The following is a 21,956-nucleotide window of genomic DNA, read 5'->3' as shown; positions in this document are numbered from 1 at the left end:
TACAGTCCACTATACAAGAGACCTTAAACACCTATGAAGCACTAGTCTTTCACATTTGTGCCACAAGTGGAACACGTACTTTTTTTTTTTCTAATTTGAATAAAAAAAATCTTCATTATCTCTAATTCACCATCAGTTAATGTGGAATGGCTTTGTAAAGAAGAAAACTATCTGTAAAAGAAATACATACTTTTTTCAGAATCGTATGTACTAATATGGCTTTTATCATTCAAAACTGAGAATAGTCTTAAATAAAAAGTTTTTAGTTAATATCAGTGTTTTGGAGCCTCCCACTGGCAGCCATCACACAGCTGAAGTGAACTATCAGCTGAATGCAGGGTTTATATCCAGGCATCGATGACTATTTTGCTTTAAAAGAAATGAGTATTTCTGAGTTCATATTTTAAATGCAATTTAAAAGATCATAAAGGAAAAGAACCCAGCATTTACTGTGTGTCTCCCAGCAGACTACTTAATGTTCAAACATCTACTATGCAAAGGTCAAATGATTTCACTGAATGTAACTGTGACAAAAATATTCTGCAGCACTGAAAAAAAAAAAATGATCAAGGAGAGAGACATGGACCTGAGATCTTGCAAGACTCACAATAAATAACGTATATTCAGTTCAATAAGAAATAAAATTGCAAAGTAATGTCAGGAGAATGAGATTACGAGAGATAATAGGTAAAACAAATTATATACTTTTGTATACTTTTGGTAATCTTCATAAAGGAATATTTTAAGGTAATACAGCAAATTATTTTTTTTAAAAAACTTTTCTTACACAAATATTGTTGCATAGAATTGAAAAAAATGTATTAAAGACAGGGAACCTCTGATGTATTCTGCTGCAAGCAGCAATGTGGATAACTGAACTTATAAACAAAAATCCAAAGTAAACACTTATGCTGGTTGTAACATACGGAGGGGTAAAGCTGCAGGAAGCATTCATTCAGGAATGAGACAGATTACAGGTAAAATTGATGTGAAAAAAATATTTAATCAAATGCTTATCTGAAACAAACAGCAAAGGCTAATAGGCATAAATTTATTTTCCATTTGACTGTGCTTTCCCTTCCTTGGCATTTCTATCAAATATTTTAGTCTCTCATTCTTTCTCACATAAAGAAGTCAGGAAGCGTGCTGTGCACAAGGCTTGCTGGGGGTCCTGGCTTTCCAGAGCCAAGATCCCAGCAACAACTAAAAAGAGTTGGAAACAAACAAACAAAAGGAATTGCCTGTCTGCCTCTATGATCCTCATCTGCTGCTGTACAGGAACTTGGTGGTCACCAATGCACTTGGATCTGGGGAGATCCAGTGGATCTCTCCATGACAATAGATAGATATGTCAAGGGCAGACAGCAGAAATGCAGCTGAGCAGTAAATCCAGAAAAACAAGCAAGAAAAAAAAATAGGAATAAAGCATCTAAGAGGGAGAAGAAAGCTGGAAAATAATACAGCCAGACAAAAAACAGAGGACAAGGCAGCAAAGAAATAAGAGAAGAGACAAGGGAACAGAACGTGGGGAATAAGGTAACTAAGAGCAAAAATACGTTGTAGTGTCCGCTTTCTGGAACAAAATACAGTATTTCTCAAATTAAATGAGTGACAGGTTTTTTGCCTGTTTTGTTGTTTTGTTTTGCTTATAAGAAACAAATCTTTGCTGACCTTGTAATCTAATCTAACATCAAAACCTGCAATTTGGTAACTCAAGCAATTGTAGCATGTTAAAAAAAAAAGAGAAAAAACAGGAATAAAGCTCTGGCTAGATGTTTAAAAAATCATACATTTGATAAAATAACAAGTAAAGATGGAAAATCAGGTGCTACATTGATATTACAATCTAATGATATTTGTTAGCTAGCACACACAAAAAAGTGAACGGTGTAAATGCTACTGATTTTATATATTAATAAAAAGATACATAATATTGACTAATAAACTGTGTTCAGAAGCATACATACGTTTTTTTCTGTGCTCAACTAGCTCAACAGCCTGCTTCGCTGAGCATTTTGAAAACCAGTTGTCCCCAAGCAGAACAGTAACCTCATTGGTGTGGACAAGTTTTCCTGGCATGAAGGCAAGAGGACCAAAAGGTACCTGTCAAAGGCACAGAAAACATGTTGAAAATTGCTCATGAAAATAAACCTAGTCATTCATCTCCTAGTTCAAAAAAAAAAAGTAAAATACAGAGTTAAAAAAAATTCTACATCAGTTATTTAATGTAAACCCTTCAAACATATTCAAACGACCAAGTCCGCTTGAATTTAATATTTTAATTACAAAACCATAAAAGTAGAATATAAGAAGAAAACTTGTGACATGAAACTACAGTACAACTGAATAATAATATGGAAAGCAAATTAACTTTATCCTAACATGTAAGCTGTTCAGGTGAGTTAAGTTTTTGTTATTCACAGACTACATTCATTTCCCAGTAAAAGCAAGTTTAGCTTTGCTGACATTTTTAACATTCTTAAATAGGTTCCCTAACTTCGAAATTCTTGACAAGGTATTCTTGAATGGACAACTCAAATATGAATTGCTTTTTTCAGTATATGCCTTGTTAAGAGTAAGTGCTTAGAAACCTCAGTGTAAGTTCAGGGGACTACCAGCAGGACCACAGTGCTGAACCTCGCTCTGTTTTGTCCTTCACCAGTACACAGACCTCAGGCAATGTCCCACCAACCAACGTCCATCCTCCCATGACTCCAGGCACAGGAAGCAATACTTAACACAGGTTACAGTGTATGGGACACTGCTTTTTATGACTTAAGACACCTTCTGCAGGCCACATTTGACACGCTGTCCATGGGAAGTGCTATCACTTTCAGCCCTCATGCACTGCTCCTGCACCAGCCCCTGCACTTGCACCCCATCTCAGAGCAGCAGCCATCTACCTGGCTGCCTTTGGGCTTCAATCTCAAAGTCAGGAGACTAGAATTAAAATGGAGGGGGCAAAAAGCTAAGAACCTCAGCCAGCTCAAGCTTTCTTTCTTAAGATAAAAAGGTCCATCTCAGTCAGTTTGTACCAGTTCTTTCTACTTTATTGCTCTGCTGCCCCCCTCATTTCCTCGGGCTAACCACTTGCTTTCCCACCACAGTTTTGCTGAAGCAGAGCACTTGGCCTGGCAGACCCGGTTCCTTGGAAAGCGGTCTTCTCCAGCGTCAGCATCCAGGAGGTGCCTGTCAGTGCTTGATGCAGCTCTGCAGCAGGCGGGATCGATGCCATGACTAAGCAGAATGGGCTTTTCCTACAGATATACCCTTCTTGACTTGGTTTTCAAGAAGCAGGATGCACCATTTGCCTGTTCATTCTTTCCCCAAAATGATGAAAGCAAAATTGAAAACATATGAAAATATTTGGCGAACAGGATAGGAACTATTTATATACATTTAAAATAACAGATGTGAGTTGACATGGCTGCTTTAACTAAGAATAAGCCATATCTATTTTTTTTAGACACTATTTTTTCTGTGCTTCAAAACAACACAATCTTTTTATTTTAAATCATGTGGCCATGCATATACACATGGTCACAGGACTATTCACATAACATGTAGAACTGAATCCTCAGCACTGAAGACAGAAACTTTCTCCTTTACTACCTGGGAATTGTGCTCCACTGCTGTCTTACTAACAGCTCAACTGTATATCGAGCCAGGCTGCCAGGTAAGAAAGCAGTTAGGTACATTGCACTGAAATTACCTATTCAGTTATTTACAGTACAGCTCCCCCAGCTACAAAGATCTACCTAGAAATAGACCTGGGAAAAGGAGAAAAGGAGGAAAAAAAAAAAAGAAAAGCCAAACTGATCAAAATTCTGGTGAGTGCAAGTCAACATGGTAAAGTTTAAACAGGGAGCTGTACAGTTGTTACGGAACATTCGAAGCACAAGAAAAGATCGCTATGTCAATGTGAAGATCAGTGAAACAAAAATTAGCAGCACCTTTTTATGTAAAAATCAATGTTCTGCGGCTTATTCCCATGAATCAGAAAATACTACGGCCACTTGCTTCAAAGGAAGTGACTAAGTACCATAATTCACTCATAATTATAGTTTTCTATACAATAGATTTACATATCAAATGTGTCAGGTTTTGTGTTAGCATTTATGTCATCTGTTCTCAGTTGTCAGTAACACTGTAATTTATAATAGATTTCAAAGAAAAGAGAGAGAAACAAAAGCAAAGGTTTAACTATTATCATCATAAATGTACCATTATTGAGTATTATATGGCAACCTGAGTAACACCTCCCTGCAGATGCAGATACCTGAGTTTCTGAAAGTTTTAGTCCATTATCTTATGTGAACGATACAGTGTACATACCATGATATCATAGGACAGTTTATCAGGCAACGTACGGAGTCGTTCCTGAAGAGCCTCATAATCACTCTCCACCTTCTTCCTGTTGATAAATTTAAGTTGATTCAATTTCATATCTAAAGTGAAGAGTTAACATTTTCCATCTACTAATTCAACAACCCAAAAAATAAAGAAAACCAAACTATTTTACTCTTAAACACATTGTTTGACAAATTAATAAGTTATTTATAAAAAAGCCTTGGAATTATATATAATAGCTAGACTACTTTAGAATAATGTGTATTAAAATAGGGACATGATTATTTTAGCTGGTGAATGTCTCTGAATTTGTTTTTTTATGGTGCTAAGAATCAGTTCTTTCACTAGGCTTTAGCACATCTCACTTCATGTTCAAGTTCAACAATTATACCACCATCAAGATTTAGAAAAAGAACTGAAAATCCAGTTTATCTTTAGAAGAGGCAAATTCTTCAAAGTATTACTTGTAATAAAGGATTCATGACCTTGGTTTGGGCTGACATAAATGGACAAAATTTTAACTGTTTCTGATTTTCACATCTACTTTCTGGGCCTACTAAGAGTCAACAGTCCTGAAAGATCATTTGACCACTCTGCTCTGATTCTGTCCTGTCTTCCAAACCTGACAAACAACATAGGTGTGGAGCATTCCTTCTATTGTTTCTCATAAGCCACAAGACTGCATTACAAGACAGAAATGGCTTAATAAACTTGGATCAATTATTCACATGACAGATACCTGACTTTGCAGGATACAGCACTTTAATTGCTATGGGGATTTTCCTTTGTGTGCAAAACAAACAAGTGTACTCCCTCTAAAAAGTCTTTTTTTCTTAAAAAAATCTTAAACACTTAAATTCTGCTGGAAAGTCTTTTTAATGGACAACTGCCATTCTGAAGATCATCAGAAATCAGCTCCTACATGAAGTATCTAGCATATAAATGTCAGGTTTGATGATATTGTTTACTTGTACTTCAAAACAGTAAACATCCTATGTATGGCAGTAAATTTTGCAATAGAAGGCAACTGAAAGCACGAAGCAGCACACTTAACAACGCTGACCCAGGATGCAAATTACAGGTTTTCTGAGGATGATTCAGGAAAGCAATCTATAAATGTGCTGAAAAATGAATGTCATAGTTGATAACACAATTCTCAAAATATTATCATTGATTTTCTTAGATTCAGAAGGAGAGTAAAATCTCCTTCAGTATTCATTATGAAAAATTATCTGCAACTCCTATGTTTTGTCTCATTTTCTTCCATAGCTGAAGTTTGCTGTAATCACACTACTTCATACCTGGAGTACTTCATATTTTAAGTTGCTGAACTGGTCACGAACAAAGAATTTAAACCACTTGGACATTAAAACTGTATTCCATACAACTAATTTACAAAAGATGCTTGCTACTTCTTTGGTTTGATGGCAGATTTTTCCAATGCACCCAGCAAGTTTCTTTGTCCACTGCCCTCATTACAGTGACGACGTAATTCACTTCCTTTAAAGAGGAAGGCCAAACTCATGAATCTCAACAAAGCTCACAAGATGTTTTGGGGGGAAGCAATATAATGACAACTTGGTATCAGTAACAATTACTTAAGGACATTTACAAAATGCAGCCTTTGACTTGCAGAGATCTGTGTTTTCAGAGAAGAGGACAATGATGCAGACTACTCACTGAAAACCAAGCGACCCCCAAACTGAAGGCCTTGACCTCACTTCAGTGAAAGAGGACTCCACAGGAAAAGAATGGTACAGGGAAAAAAAAAAAAAGATCCCACTCATAGCAGGATTAAGCACACCCGTTGTTTCATTGCTCAAAGTCACCTGACATTTCTTCATTAATCGGAAAGATTCTGCCTTTAAGGTCTGACTGCTGCCCGTTACTGAATAATCTGATCCAGGTACAGCAGAAATAACTTGCTTCAGATACAGCAGGGTTTTATTGCCCTGATTCACCACATCTTCTGCACCAATGATAGCTGGAAGCAGACTCCCCAGTGTGGTGATCCATGGGGCAAGGTGAGGGAAAGAACATTTAGAAAGAGCAGAACGTGTTTCTGCACTCAGTGGAACAACCGCCTCTGGCCGGTCAGACCTCCACCACAGGAATCTCTAAGCATTGGACCACCAAGATAAAGAAAATGAAAATCTATCCATTTCATGAGCTGACGTGAAAGAATGTTACTCAAGGAAGGAAGCAGACCTTCCTCTTCATCTAGAGCACGTGTGCCAGTGGTGTGCTTGGTCACCACGTGCAGTGAGGGAGAGGGAACGTGCAGAACGGGTACTAGGCTCCAGCTATGATCATGTATCCAGAAAGGAAAATACCACGTCTAATCCCAGACCCATTATCAGATTCATGCCTTTAAAAATATACTTAAAGGTGTGCACTAAAAAGTGAAAAAGAAAATAATTTAATGGAAATATATTTAACTTGGGCATTTTAAAACCCTATTGTTATTCACCCAATTCTATTTAACATTCTTCTGTGTCACTGACTACTTAAAAGGTCTTATATGAACAAATTATTCAAGAGAGCAAGAGCACTCAGCTCTTGCACAATCAGGATCTAAATAAGAGTACTAAATTTTGAATAGGTTTTCTTAGAGTAAAAACTGTATGGATGCTCTATAAACTGCTTTTCTACATAAAAAACATCAGTAAGTTAGGTTTTCCCTATAACATTCTGTGACAAAATCCCCCAAATTCATAGGATCATGGCCAGAGTTTGCTCAAAACCCAATACACAAGCAACCCCTCTTCCCAATGTCTACCCTCCTACCCCATTCTACAAACCCCAACCAATTTCCCAAACTTCTAAAAAAAGTTCCAATTTTAAGGCTGTCAATTAGTTTATTTCTGAAGAAAAAAAAAAAATATGTCTCTTTGTGAAAGAATGTACATGCAGAACTTCACACTGTACCAAATTGGCGTGGACACTGCAGAAACTCCCCCAAAAGTATGTGCATTATGGAAATTCTGACCAACTTAACTACAGCAGCACCAGTAGGCACTTCAGTAATATTTCCCTTATTGAAAATTAATGCAGTCTCTGAATTTTAAACATAAATGAAACATATTAGTTTTAGATTATTTTTGCAAGCCAATAGTCAGAATTTAATATGACGATGTGTATAGATTGCCTTGATTTTTTTTCTCTTATCCAGTGCTTGCAGCCCATGTGCATTTAAACTAAAAACATTTGATATACACTAAATATAAATTATTTGCTTGGAGATCTTTCAGGCATGAAGAAAAAGCCTCTTAAAATAAATTTAAAATATTATATGCTTGATGGTGTATAACCAAAGGTTTAATCTCACCACTAAAGGGGCAGTTGCTGTGATTCTGCAATAACCCTGCAGACAATAATCAAGACAGCTCCTGTTGTTCTCTCAGTAAAATCACGGTAAACACAGCATGGATATATTGTAATTTGATATCTGTAAGATCAACTGTTATATCTCACAGTAACTCATAAGATTTCATTCACCATTAAATGTACATTTTCCTCAGATGCCATAGAAAACCATTATTTACTAAGCATGTTTTCTATTAACCATAGATTGCCAACAGAGAAAAAAGTGCCCAGATATATATATATTTTTTTTAACATAAATCATTTCTTTCTAAGCATAACAAACTATGCTTTATAAGATGGTTTATTGGGGGGTAAACAGAGAAACATTACTTTCACATTGTTTGTTTGGTGTTTTTTTCCCCAAAAATGTGCTACAACAATTTCCCTACTTGCTCATAGTTAAAGAGAAAACAAGAATAATTGATTCTACTCTGTGAATACCTGTCCACCTATCAGGCCAATTCAGCATCATCCCACAAGGTTACTTGGGGAAATATGGTGAATGAGATGGGTATTTACCATACGCTAAGGTTCAGTCTATTTGTGACTTAAAGCAATGGCATCAGTGGCAAATACAAACATCTCAGAGAGAGCATACTGCAATAATTCTGAGCTACCTCCAGTCCCCAAAACATACCTGTCCAATCTGGCTGTCATTAGAATGGACAGTAAGTAAGTACAGTAAGTTTACTAGAATACAACTAGGTTACTGATCAGTATTTTAGGCATGTAATCAAACATTTTTCACTTACCAGTGCTGGATTTTTTCTTGGCAGCTAGTGACCACCTGTCATTAAAACAGATAACTGTTCATGAAAAAACAAGGCTAAGCACAGAGCTGCAATGTCAATGTATCAGAAACTAGAACAGTTGCTTTACAGATTTGGTGGTGTCTCTATATACATTTTTATTTGTCAGTGCAAAGCCTTGTGAATGGTAGTTACTAAGCTGCACACTTAATCACACACTAATGCAGACTGATAACCACAGAAAAAATTACAGTTTTCAATTCATATTTTGGTACAATACCTGCTCCATAACTATTAAGTGACATATGATATAAGGTAAGCAGTATTTTGTGCGATCTGCAGATCTATTTTCAGTGTTACATGCTTGCAGAATAAGAAAACAATATAAGTTATAACATGACATCAATATAACTTCCATACTTATTCACTAAAAAAAAAAACAAAACGAACTCCACAGCACCAAAAACATTTTTCCTTTATCAGTACGTCAACAAATGTTTCCACTGGCAGTTTTAATCTGAAAATGCACAAATTAATTTTGTGAGCGTTTAAATAAAAGGATATTTGACCATTATAAACTGTTGACTTCCATTCTTTTCTGTCCAGATCAAAAAAAGTAGTTTTAATCTGAATATTTCACTTATTTCTTTATACTGTAGACCTTCCCAAGAGGTCAAAAATAATTTACAGAACAAAGTATATTGTTAAAATGAAATACTTTTTTTTCTTTTTTAACCATATTTTTTTGACACAGCAAACAACCAAGATGCTGAAACCTGTGCCCTTCTCTTCCATAATTATGTGGAAATTTTGCCTTTCAAAACATATTCTGATCTCTGAATAATGGTTACCAAAAATATAACACAAACAATTTCATTCAATTATATGAAATGTAATGAAGCCATGAGGCAATTAAATATGTCTAGACATCTTCACAATTTTTTTTTATTTTATTTTTACAATTTTTTTTTTCTGTAGCCAAAATAATGCTAACATTTGAAAGCAATTAATGAGAAAAACAATAACATACATTCAAGTACCACTGAAATCACTGGAGCAGATAATTTTTTTTTTTTCCCAAACAACAGAATGAAAGACAATTTTTTTTTAGTTAGCATATGTGCAGCTATTGCAGAACAGATCTCAGACCCTGCACTCTGTACTTATATAGGTGTAAAACAAAAACAAAAACAAACAAAAAAATGGGGCTGCTTTGTGAGCTAGTAATTCTTTAAACAGAGTAAAGTACTTAAATGAAAAGGATCAGCTGTACATTTGTGGTTAGGCTGTTTCATAATCCATCAGGAAATTCAGCCAGGTAGCTTGCCCTGCTTACGCCAAGTTTAGATTTATCATCTGCTTTAAACTCTTATAAATCAAATTCCTAGCAAGTATTTTCCTTAATGTGCAAGCTAAATATTTTTAATGTTAAGAATAAATATACAGACTTCTGCAAGATATAAACACAGAAATCTAATTCACGCTATCAACGTTAAACCCATTTCAAGAGCAAAGTTTCCCACAAGGTGTAAATCATACGAGCGCAACTACATTTCCTAACAATGCGAGCACACAATGGAGAGCAACACTACCAAGTCAGAGAATATCCCATCAGCACATTTCACTCTTTCAGATTTGGCACTGATTGTAAACTACACAACATAATTAAGCACACAAAAATGTTTATGAAATCCTTTAAGAAAGTTCCAGTTTAATTGCCCCATTAAAGATGAAGATGGAAAAGACAGGAAGCTTCCCATTCCCAATACATGACTTTCCATGCATGAAGCAAGCTAAAAGCACAAAAAGAAAAGCCCTGCAAACCGTAAGAGCAGCATGTTCATTAACCTCTACATGATAATCCTTTCGTAGCTGCATATTAACTAGTTACATATTCATAATCATTTACATTATTTAGAGGAACTTCTATGAAAATTTTCAGGCTATATCCATTAGCTACAATGTTAAAGGTTACAGAAGATAGTCTACTTAATGTTTCCTGGAAGCTTTTTTAATTGGTAAATATGTAAATTGGGCACATATGCTTTTATGTTTTAAAAAAATAGTCCATCTTCAAAACAGCATAGGGGCATATGCTGTTTCCATTGCCCTTTATCCCCTTAAAAAAAAAAAAAAGAAAGAAAAAAAGAAAATCAATAACACCAATCAATTTTAATTTAATTCTTCTTCTTTGATATAATCTCTCTTGAAGGGATACTAAAGGGTGGAACCAACAACAAACCTTTTCATTTCAGTGGCCAGAATAAAATGAGACCTTTTATAGAAGCACTAAAATATAACACCTTGAAAATGTTTTAGACTTAACTTCTGGTACTGAACTCTATTTAAAAAATATGCATATATATTGAAAAACAGAAGGAGATCGATTATGCATATGTCCCTTATTAGGTCAGTCGCACTGTTTGGATAACAACTGGTTTTATGATAGCAAAGAAACAAATTGATAAATGTATAAACAAATCTTTGATTCTTTGCCTTTAATCAAACACAGAAAAATCATTAGTCTATCTTCCCCACATAATTTATATTTGGAATTACAATTAAAGAATGAAAACTTCTCCCAGGGTAAATAAAATAAATCACCTGTTCGTTTGTTCATTTAAGTTCAATTTGTCCAGGCACCAGTGCCACCAACTCTGCACTGCTTCTAAGACACTAGAGTGGAAGTGGTATCAATAAAATCTGAATTCTTACCTTTTAGGCACAGCAGTATATGAATTTGTGAACGCACAGTGTTATCGGTGGCTTATCTGCATGCTATAATATTTATTGAACTACTCTTGCAGCAAATCTAACATTAGGTAATCGCAAGTCTGGTTATTAAAACATGGCCCACTGTTGGCAAACACATTCCACAACCTCACAAGAAAACAAATAAGCAGGTATCTGGTTTCCTTCCTTTCCCCCGCCAGCAGTTTGTTACAATCCAGCACTTCCCAAGCCCCTGCCCTGAGAGCACCACAGCTGCAAGGGCAGCTCTGCATGCCCAGTGCCCATGGCATAACGCCTTTGGGTGCAAATCCGATGGTAAAGTGCATGATGTGTTGGCTCTGCTCTCCTTGCTGCTACACACGGAGCTACTGAGAGGGAGGCGTACATTACTGCTTTTAGGGAAGCTTGAGTCTGGGACTAACAAGTGCTGTCAGAGCAGTGCGGGAGAAGCAGCTTTAGAGCTGCACATCAGCTCCCAGGTAGCCCCTTTCCCACTGTCCCCACCTTAACACTGGGCAGCTGGTCGGCTAATGAGTCAAAACCACCCCAAACAACGCATACCATACAGCCACAGACACTGTCAAGCTGTCCGAGGGAAGAAAATCCCTTTTCTCCAGTGCATTTTCTTTCTGGTCTATTTATATTCCACTTTCTCCAGGATCTTCCATATGAAGAGCTCAAAACCTTTTCCATGAATTAAGGTGTACAGCACCTTGGGAAAGTGCTGCGCTGACTTTATGGGCTGAGTGACTTCACCAGGAAGGCTGCCCAGAAGCAGCGCTGGAACCAGATGCCAGAGCCCCTGACTCAGCAGCCAGGCACTGCAGCCGCTGGCACTGCCACGCTGGGAAGGAAGGTGCATGGGATGGATGCTGTAGCATGAAGCTGATTCTCACCTGTATGTGCCCACGGGTCTCTGCTCTGTTCCCCATTACTGTATGCGTATTTGCTGCTTCTCCTCAGCAGGTCCGCACCCTCATGTAAAAGCGTACCTTCTTTATACCTCAGTTTTTCTTACCTGTTGCTTCTGCATGTGCTCCCGTAACTTACAGCTGAACACAGTTCTCTGTGGTGCTTCTGCTTACCCAGGCGGTGCACAGATAGTTCTGCTCTGCTCTCCAGTCCAAGACTATTTTATTTTATTTAGCTAGTTCCCTAAGGTGGAGTGCAGGAACCAGAATGCCTCTCTGAACTAAGCTGCAAGGCACTGCCTACAAAGGTGGTGGGTTTAACACATTGAGGGCAATTCTTACCTTTCTCTCTTATATTATGAACAGCACTAAGGCAAGCTGCCATGGTTTTATTTCATTTATGTCTCGGCTTGTGAAAAGTGCTGTACCCAACTCACACTTATATCCAAGTCCCAAGAACCAGAGACTGTTATTTCCAGGATGAAAGCTAATTTCAATGGAAGATTAAAACAAAAATTCCCCATCAGGTTAGGAATAATTCTGAAACAAACGAGAGGTTACCTCCACACTTTGGGCATGAATCTCGAAATACACGCAGCACAAAGCTTCCACTTTAACAGGGTGTTTGGCCTAAAAGGCCAAACATGTGCTGTTTCCATATGCATACTTGTATGTTTTACTTCAAAGCTGTGGTTCTCAATCTGGTTGGTCCTCGGAAATTAGAAGCTAGGGAAATAGATCTAATCCCAGCTCTGATTTCTTCTATATGGCCTGAAGCAAATCACAACCTCTCAGTCTACATTTCTTCATCTGCGAAATGGGGATAATAGTATTAACCTACCCACCTCAGAGTGTTTAATGATGATTAATTAATGTGAGAAAAGCACTCTAAAGATGTAAGAGCACTATATAAGTGATAAAGCATTATTTACCACTTGAAAAGTAATCTGAATAAAATCAGATATGCAAGTAATTTGTTTACATGTAGCAATAATATAATTTGTGACTATTTAATCTTGAATTAGTCTCACTTTAAACATCCCTTTCAATCACATTTCCAGTTACTTAGGGAAAATGGCAGTATGGAATACTTTTTGTGGAAGCAGAGCAAGTAATGAGACAGTAATTAAAGTAAGGGTCTAATAAAGTCTAAAACCAACGATTTGCCTTCAGGAGAATGTCCCTGCCATTTGGGACTGTGTAAAGATCGCAGTGTCGACCTTGGTTCTACTGCTCAGAACCTTCTGCAAACTACAGCAAAAGCATATACTGGTCTTCTGCAATGCAGATCCATGTTTACAAGGCTCATGATAAATCCAAGGTAATTTCCTCTACTGATCTAATTCAGATGACTCTCCTGAGTTTAACTGCTTAACCTTGTACACGCAAGTATTTACTTCAGTTGATATATACACATGAGCCACCTCCGTCTATAAACATTTGCAGTATCAAGACCCACTCTGCCATACTACTCGTATGCGTAAGATTTCTGTCACACCCCAAAACCAGAAAATAAAATTAAACTTACTGATGAAATAACATAACCAGTTCACAACATGACTTTACATTACAGAAGAACGCTAATGGGTGGTCAAACATTTAATCATGTCTTGGTAACAAGGATGTAACAAGCCACATGCAAAATAAACATTTAAAATGAATTTTCATTTTTTCCTCTAGGAAACCACACAGTAGTTGCCCAAAACACAGCAGTCACTGATGGAGAAAGACAGAATTAACTTTTGCACAATTGTTTTTCCTAGAGCCCCATTTTCAATCAAAAAATGAAATAAAACTATTAAAAGTTCTTCAGTCTGTTGCCAGTGTATGATCTAAAAGGAAAGGAAGAAGGCATTTCTAAGCTTTCATATTCATTTATTAAATCATATTACTGAAAAACACTACATTTCAACAAATTATTAACATAAGTTCCCCTTCGGGTGGAAATTTATGCCTTTTCAAGAAATGTATTTGAGAGAAATACTGAAGGAAGGGAGAAAGGAATTTGAATCATGGCAAACATTTCTTTCTAAAGGAAAAAATCTTCCCGTTTAAAAATATTATCACAGATTTTACTTATCTCTACAAGAAAGCAAGTGGAGATCTAGTGTTTTTGTATTAATTGTGCACACAATTGGCTCTCACATTTTTACAGAGAGATTAGTATGTAACTACGATTTATCAATACACCGAAACTAACTTAGGACTAAAATGACTGTTGTGAACTTAAGAATTCTACCTGAACCATCTAGGAATTATAAAGCAGACAGAAAAATGCCTCATCTCTCCTTTGCCAGCTGTGAAATTCTGTCCTCTCAAGACTATTTTATGTTGCAATCCCTGCTGTGGCTGTAGGTCACGTAGACAAACGACTTGCAGTTACTTTGCAGTAACTCTACACGCGCGTACTGAAGTGTGGCCGCCCTCTCCGGTGAGCCAGCCAAGCAGGCAGTGCTGTGTTACATGAGGTGGCACCCTTCTTCCCCAGGTCCAACTACAAGCTCCCAGCACCCGTTTTACTGTTTCAGATCCCTTTGTCAGTCATTTCAACTCTCAAACACAGCAAATGGAACTTTTCTGCTAGATGAGTGAGTTAAATCTGCTCTGAGCCAACAGAACTGGTGCAAGCAATGACCAAAGTGGAGCAAGGTCTTGTCTTTCCCTGGCAGCAAGGCAGCGGCTGTGCCATGTAACTTCATCTTGACACAAACCTAAGGAAATCATAACTTAATATTTTAGCTTCCTTTGGGTGAGCATAATCATGTGGCTATACCATACCCATGCTAGCTCACATACCAAGACAGCAGTAGACACAAGCATGAAACTCCCACGATCTAACCTACCAAACGTCTCAGGCAGGTTTGGCAAGCTTTGATGTAGCCTATGGTGCAACAACTATGCTGCCAGCAATGCCCAAATTAACTAGCTTAAACTGCCTCACAGACATACCTTCAGGCTGTGGTTCAACACTCAGCCCCAGACCTGAGCAAACCAGCCATCAGTCCCTCCCTGTCTCCAGCTACTCAGCTCCATTGCCTCATCCTTCCAACCCCGCCAGAATCTGCTGGCACACATTTGTGATGCTGCACTTTCAACCAGATTAGGGAACCACTCTGGCTGAAAAATAATCCAGGGAAAAAAAAAGAAAAAAAAAATCAACAACAAAGCTTGTTTTTAAGCTGGACCAACCCAGGTCACTAAGCAGTGTCACAAATGTGCCACTCCAGAAGTGCTCAAAGGCATAAACAAGCAACCACATCAAAAACTAAGATTAAAAATCTTTCACAAGGTTAGAGTCATCTGCTTCCTGGATAACTCACATGATCATAAATAAAATTTTCAATCAGGCATCTGAGACTGTTGCTCGGAACTGCTCTGACTTGGTACAAGCACAGCTGTGGCTCCAAGGGGCAGCCCAGTTTCACCCATTGCTGGCGCAGCACTTCCCAAGCCACATTCGTGCTGGCATTTGGCACTGCCGTCCTGGCACGTGTTACTGGATTCCACTTACCCCACAGCAACTTGACCACAAGTGCTGATACAAAGGTGGTGGAGGGATTCACCTTTTTATGGCAGCCAGTTCTTCAGTCTGTTTACACTGATAGTGAAACAGAAGCCTTTGTGCTAACTCATTTCACAATTCTTGTCACTATGTAAACTACTGGGTACTTAATTCATATTAACAACAGCAAAGACAAATATTGCTACTCTGGAAGATGCCACAACATTGACTAAGAAAGTAAAAGGGATGATCACCCGTATGATGGACCAAGGGAAACCAGCTGATGTGATTTTTTTGGACTTCAGCAAGGCTTTTGACACGGTTTCCCATAGGATCCTACTGGACAAAATGTCCACCATACAGCTAAATAAAAACATCATACGATGGGTGAGCAATTGGCTAACGGGCAGGGCCCAAAGGGTTATGGTAAATGGAGCTGCGTCAGGCTGGCGGGCGGTCACCAGTGGGGTCCCTCAAGGCTCCATTTTAGGGCCGGTACTTTTCAATATTTTTATAAACGATCTGGATGTAGGAATAGAAGGTATTTTGAGCAAGTTTGCTGATGACACCAAACTTGGAGGAGTTGTGGACTCGAATGAGGGTGGAAAGGCCTTGCAGAGGGATCTGGATAGGTTGGAGAGCTGGGCGATCACCAACCGCATGAAGTTCAATAAGAGCAAGTGCCGGGTCCTGCACCTGGGACGGGGAAACCCTGGCTGCACGTACAGACTGGGCGATGAGACGCTAGGGAGCAGCCTAGAAGAGAGGGATCTGGGGGTCGTGGTAGACAGCAAGTTGAATATGAGCCAGCAGTGTGCCCTGGCGGCCAGGAGGGCCAACCGTGTCCTGGGGTGCATCAAGCACGGCATCGCTAGTAGGTCAAGGGAGGTGATTGTCCCGCTCTACTCTGCGCTGCTGCGGCCTCACCTCGAGTACTGTGTGCAGTTCTGGGCACCACAGTATAAAAAGGACATGAAACTGTTGGAGAGTGTACAGAGGAGGGCTACGAAGATGGTGAAAGGCCTGGAGGGGAAGACGTACGAGGAACGGCTGAGGTCACTGGGCCTGTTCAGCCTGGAGAAGAGGAGGCTGAGGGGAGACCTCATCACAGTCTACAACTTCCTCGTTAAGGGGGTGTCGAGAGGCAGGAGACCTTTTCTCCATTAACACCAGTGACAGGACCCGCGGGAACGGGGTTAAGCTGAGGCAGGGGAAATTTAGGCCTGACATCAGGAGGGGGTTCTTCACCGAGAGGGTGTTTGCACACTGGAACAGGCTCCCCAGGGAAGTGGTCACTGCACCGAGCCTGTCTGAATTTAAGAAGAGATTGGACTGTGCACTTAGTCACATGGTCTGAACTTTTGGGCAGACCTGTGCGGTATCAAGAGTTGGACTTGATGATCCTTAAGGGTCCCTTCCAACTCAGGATATTCTATGATTCTATGATTCTATGATCAGTTTCGGATGAAGCAATTGTCCAGGTTTATTTTAAATAGAATATGGCAAATGAAGCTTCAGACGGGACCTTTTAAGCAGTATGTTGAACAAAGCTTCAGACATTATGTCAGTTTTTCTCAAACAGTTAGTGTGCAAAATGAAGCCCTACCACCCTGGTGTCTTGTATCCAAGCCTTCTCTAAATTCTGCTAACTTGAATGCAGGCTTGAAAAAGTGCACTACCCTGGGAGACGCTACACTGGAAGGCACACTGACTGACTCATCTTCTGAGTCCGCAGGCAAACAGCTTCAGGTTTCCAGTGACTCCTGCAGCAGTGAGAAGTGTGCAAGACTGTGCTCAATTTCACTGCTCCCTTTCAGGCTGCACCAACAGCCTTAACACTGCCATGTTGTTGATTTCATGGCATAGATATTATTTGAAAAAGACTTGAAAACAGAAGCAACTAGCCACATAAGTAAATCATATAAGAAGGAAAAACAAAATAAAACAGCATTAAGTTTAGGATTCTGCGATTTGTTACCACGTAACCGCCTACAAGCTGTTTAACTGTTAATAAACTGCAAGTACCCAGCATCTTGCGCACAATTTAGAAATTAAAGACCATACAGTCTCCACCAATCAAATTCATAAAAATTAAGAAAGTCATAATGCACAGTGGCTACCAAGTTACAGTTAGTTATGGTAATAGCTATACTAAATCTAATTGTGCTTCGTTGTCATGATGAGTGACAGGAGAGCCACTTCCTTATCCTAATTCTCCTAAAAGGAAAACAAAAAAGTGTGTTTGTCAGTGCAAGTGAAAAAAAAAATCCTATTGCCAGATAACACTGGAATCCATCAGACTCTCCATGACTGTGTTTGCACTCTACGAATGTCTCCTGGGTCTAATTGGTTCTGTAATGCCTCCCATTACGCATATCTTCATTGCATTGCTTGGAAGCTATAGAACGCGTGAGCCCACTGTAAATCCACTGTCTTCAGAAGTGTTACCAAATCACACCAATCCGACTTGTCAACTTCCTATCAGCTAGTAATCCCAACCCATTTGATCACAGGAATAAATATATATCAAATATTATGTTTAAGTGCAGTCTCTATAGAACGAGAATCCACCTATTTAAATATTAATTGTATAATTCGTCTACTAACTTGCACTAGATTTAACACAGTATTTTCAGCTAACATATATTGCTTTTGCAAGTAATCCATGATACATATATTATATTCTTCCAGAAATATTCAAAACTATACGCAGGCACTGTGTTTCCAATGATGGTCTTTATCATGAAAATTACTAGATATTCTTCTGTAATTTATCCCCAGGATGCACATTCTAAGTCATGTTTTTATACAAAGTGCCTTTAGTGGAAGCACTGAAAATTGCTTTTAACAGTTTGGTCTTACTATCACTACAAATTAAAAAGATGAAATCTGTCCAACAGGCAAGCAGTCCTAAACAAGAATTAAAATTACTTTTCACCAGAGGTCATAAACCTGGAAGTTGCAGACTCAATCAGATTAAAGATAGAAAGTCACGAACATCCTGTTCTTTTAATATTTTTAAACAGGAAGGAGGCCTCAGTTCGGGTGTTCTCCACGGCAGCCCTTTAGCACTTAAAATCTCAAAACTCTAACTAGCTAAACCAGGGTTACGCCCGGATGGTAAAATAATCAACAGTGATTCAAATATTATCTTTAATTCTGCAGACAGACAATGCTGTGTTTCACTACCATACTAAAGGTTGCCTTCAGACTAATGGGAATAAATGGGTTTCTTTATACTTAATCAAGTGTCACTAGGATAGCACAATATCACTCTGATTAAAAGAAATATATGTGCCCGCTTAAATGCCAACACATACAGATAATAGTTCTAAGTAATTGTACTATTCGTTATGATGCTGGTACTGTGATTACTAGCTTACCACAGTACTGAATAACTACATCTCCCTATCTCTGTTTGTGGTAAGTCCAAAACATGAGTCTTCAAATTCAGTAATTTTGTGAGAAAAATATGAATACCTGCAAAGAAGCAGCTGAAACGAAAAGACCTCCTCCATCTTAAAATACAATAATTTCGTAACTGAAAATACTGTTGTAATCCAATTATATATATTCATTGCATAGAGGGAAAGTCTACTATATCTTCATCATGACACTCCATTGTAACCAAGATATGTAGTTCTTTAGTATAATTTCATATTGAAGCTGAAGTGATCAATTTTTTTTAGCCAATTTGCAGAAATTATGTAAAGTTTCCTTATGATAAAATATAATTTTGGTACATCAGCCGAACAGAGGCTTAATTAATGGTCTCCTGGGCCTCTTTTGCACTGGAGCAGATCAGTTTAAGAATCTTAAACTTGCTCACAGAGGGGTCTTACCACGAACTGGGAATAATTCCATGTGGTTATGACAGGCATCCACTTACACATTAGGCCTGACTGACAACAATGTACCAGATAAATTATTCTTCACCAAGTTCTGCCACCTTGAAAATGAACAGGCAGGTTACTATCACTGATTACCAGTCTAACAGGTTACTATCCATGCAGACTGGGCTACGCAGTGCGTTCCAGCAGATCCTCTTACTGTTCATCCACATTAACGGTCAGTCGATTACGCAGATCTTCTGGTAATTACCTGGTGTGCTACTCAAAAGCGGACACTGTTTTGTGGACAACATGCCAGGCGAGACACACGATGTACACCATGCATGCGTTATTCGGTTTTCTTAACTACAACAGGTGACTAAGCAATGCACACTGAAGACAGAAGTCCTGGACTGAGGAGCTCTACTGCATACCACAGAAACACCTTGAAACATTTTTTAATGTATAGAAAAAATAAGAAGCATGGGGACCGTGGGTAAACATGTATTTGTGGCTCTAACACACTGAATATGGCCCCGGGCGCCACCTGTGCTGCAGGGCTGAGGCCCCCCAGCCCCACAGCACACCGGCTCGCTGAGCACGGCCCACTCGCGAGGGAGCAGCACCCCACGCGCCGCGCCGCGGCACCCAGCCCCCCGCGGCTCCCCCAGCCCCTGTCAGAGGGGCTCCATGTTTGGGGACGGGGCCGCCCCCCCCCCCCGCCCGTGACGTCACCGCCATCACGTGCCCACCCGCCGCAGGCAGGCCCGGCTCTGCCGCCCCGGTGTCCCCCGCCCCCCTCTCCCCCCCCCCCCCCCGCCCCCTCCCGGGGCCCGGTCCTACCGCCCCCGGTCCCCCCGCCCGGCCCTGCCTGGCCCGGCCCGGCCGTTACCTTCTGCTGCTCCTGGCGGAGGCGGCCCACCAGCGCGGGGCTAAGCGGCGAGGCGCCGCCGGGGCCCTCCATGGCCCTCGGGCCGGCAGCCCGTGAGGGCGCCGCAGGGGACGGAGGAACAGGGGCAGGGGGGGTTGAGGCGGCCGGGCCGCGCCGCGCCGCGCGGGGCCGATCCGATCTCCTCAGCAGGGCGAATGAGTCCTATAGAAATGTTTGTGCAGGGCGAAGCGCCGGCTCCAGAGCCTCATCCACGCGTGGGCCGCCGCCGCCTGGGCCCGGGGCGCCGCTGCCGGGGGAAGCATCTCACACTCGCATTCTGGGCCGCGCCGCAGCCGCCGCCGCCTGGGCCCGGCTCCCGCTGCGCCGGCGGGCCGGGAGAGCGCCAGCAGCTCGGTGCTGGCCGCCGCCTGCCGCCTGCCTGCCTGCTGCACTCTGGGTAGCCAGCCAGCCTCCCAGCGCCCGCGGGAGGCACCCGGCTGCGAGCCGCGAGAGGCGGGCGCTCCACACCCACACCCGGCCCGGCCCGGCCCGGCCCGGCTCGGCACGGCCGCACACCGCGCCTCGCCGCCGCCTGTGTCAGCGCCGGGCGGCCGGGAGAGGCCGGGAGGGCGCCTCTACCCCCCCGGGGCTCCGCCACCGCGGGGTGCCGAGGGGCAGGTGCCCCCGGTCGCAGCGCAGGCCCGGAGCTCGTAGGCCTCGGGTTCAGAAAATCGAAGCCGATCTGTGAGGCATTTTCCATCTGTGAAGCGTTTTGGTCGATCTACAACAATATTACACACACCTAGGCATGCATAAACGCATAACTGTGTATCTTCTGTAGCATGAAGGTTATGCCACAGCAACTAATCTCACAGGGCCCATTCTCACAAATTCATAACGTGAGGATTTCTATGACCCGCAGGATGGCAAAATACTTTTAAAGATTCGCTAAAATCAGTGCAGCACTCAGGCTTGCCAACGCTGAACAGTTACGCATGGCGAGCTAGTGGTGGATGGCCACTCAGAGTGCCATGCAGTAACTTATATGCAGTAAATTCATTAGCTAATTTCATGAATGGTATTAGGCACGTCCAAAGTAACATGGTGGCAGTGGAATGCAGCCATACCTTAAAGCTGCATGCTACAACAGCCAGCGTGCCAGATCACAGTGCAGCCAAAGAGCTGAGTAACTTTGGGGGGAACTTGACTGACTGCCACAAAAAAAAAACTAGCAGTCATGTTTTAACTTCTACACTCTGAACACCATGTAAGTGGGTTCAGTTACACGTAGACCTTTAATCTACTGCTGAACCTTTCCCTTGAGCGAATAGGGGTTTGTAAACGCCCAGTGTATACGTTCATCAGTAGAGCAGGGATGCTTCAGTTGTCCCCTCTCCCCACCAGATGCTGGCAGGTTTGTCATAGCATGATGGTAGAAAGACGCATCTGCCCTACATGTACATCAGGGGTTTCTCTCTCCTGCAAAAGAAACAAGACTTCCTTTCCATGAGCAGAACTAACCTTGTATACACCACAAAACAACTATTTATGTTATTTAGAAGACATAACTATATGCTGTGCACTTTTCTAAACCCAGGTTCCCATTCCCCTTTAAGAGCTTGTAAAAGCTCCACAGATGAGGAA

At 40.7% G+C, this 21,956-nt stretch overlaps 1 protein-coding gene across 1 annotated transcript in view; it reads right to left on the bottom strand.

The window, feature by feature from the left end:
* URI1 (URI1 prefoldin like chaperone) overlaps nt 1-20,828 on the bottom strand; it is a 42,317-nt gene extending 21,489 nt beyond the window's left edge. The window contains exons 1-4 of the mRNA XM_048073363.2: nt 20,334-20,828; nt 8,469-8,503; nt 4,336-4,414; nt 1,968-2,103 (exon numbers count right to left, since the gene is read on the bottom strand). Coding sequence (XP_047929320.2) covers nt 1,968-2,103; nt 4,336-4,414; nt 8,469-8,503; nt 20,334-20,405 — 322 coding nt within the window. The 5' untranslated portion in view covers nt 20,406-20,828. The remainder of the gene's footprint in view (nt 1-1,967; nt 2,104-4,335; nt 4,415-8,468; nt 8,504-20,333) is intronic.
* Between the last annotated feature and the right edge of the window lie 1,128 nt (nt 20,829-21,956).

This window comes from Anser cygnoides, chromosome 12, assembly GCF_040182565.1.
Source record: "Anser cygnoides isolate HZ-2024a breed goose chromosome 12, Taihu_goose_T2T_genome, whole genome shotgun sequence".
Lineage (NCBI taxonomy): Eukaryota > Metazoa > Chordata > Aves > Anseriformes > Anatidae > Anser > Anser cygnoides.
Note: the sequence above shows the minus strand (reverse complement) of the source record. Positions and strands in the feature narration are given on the sequence as shown.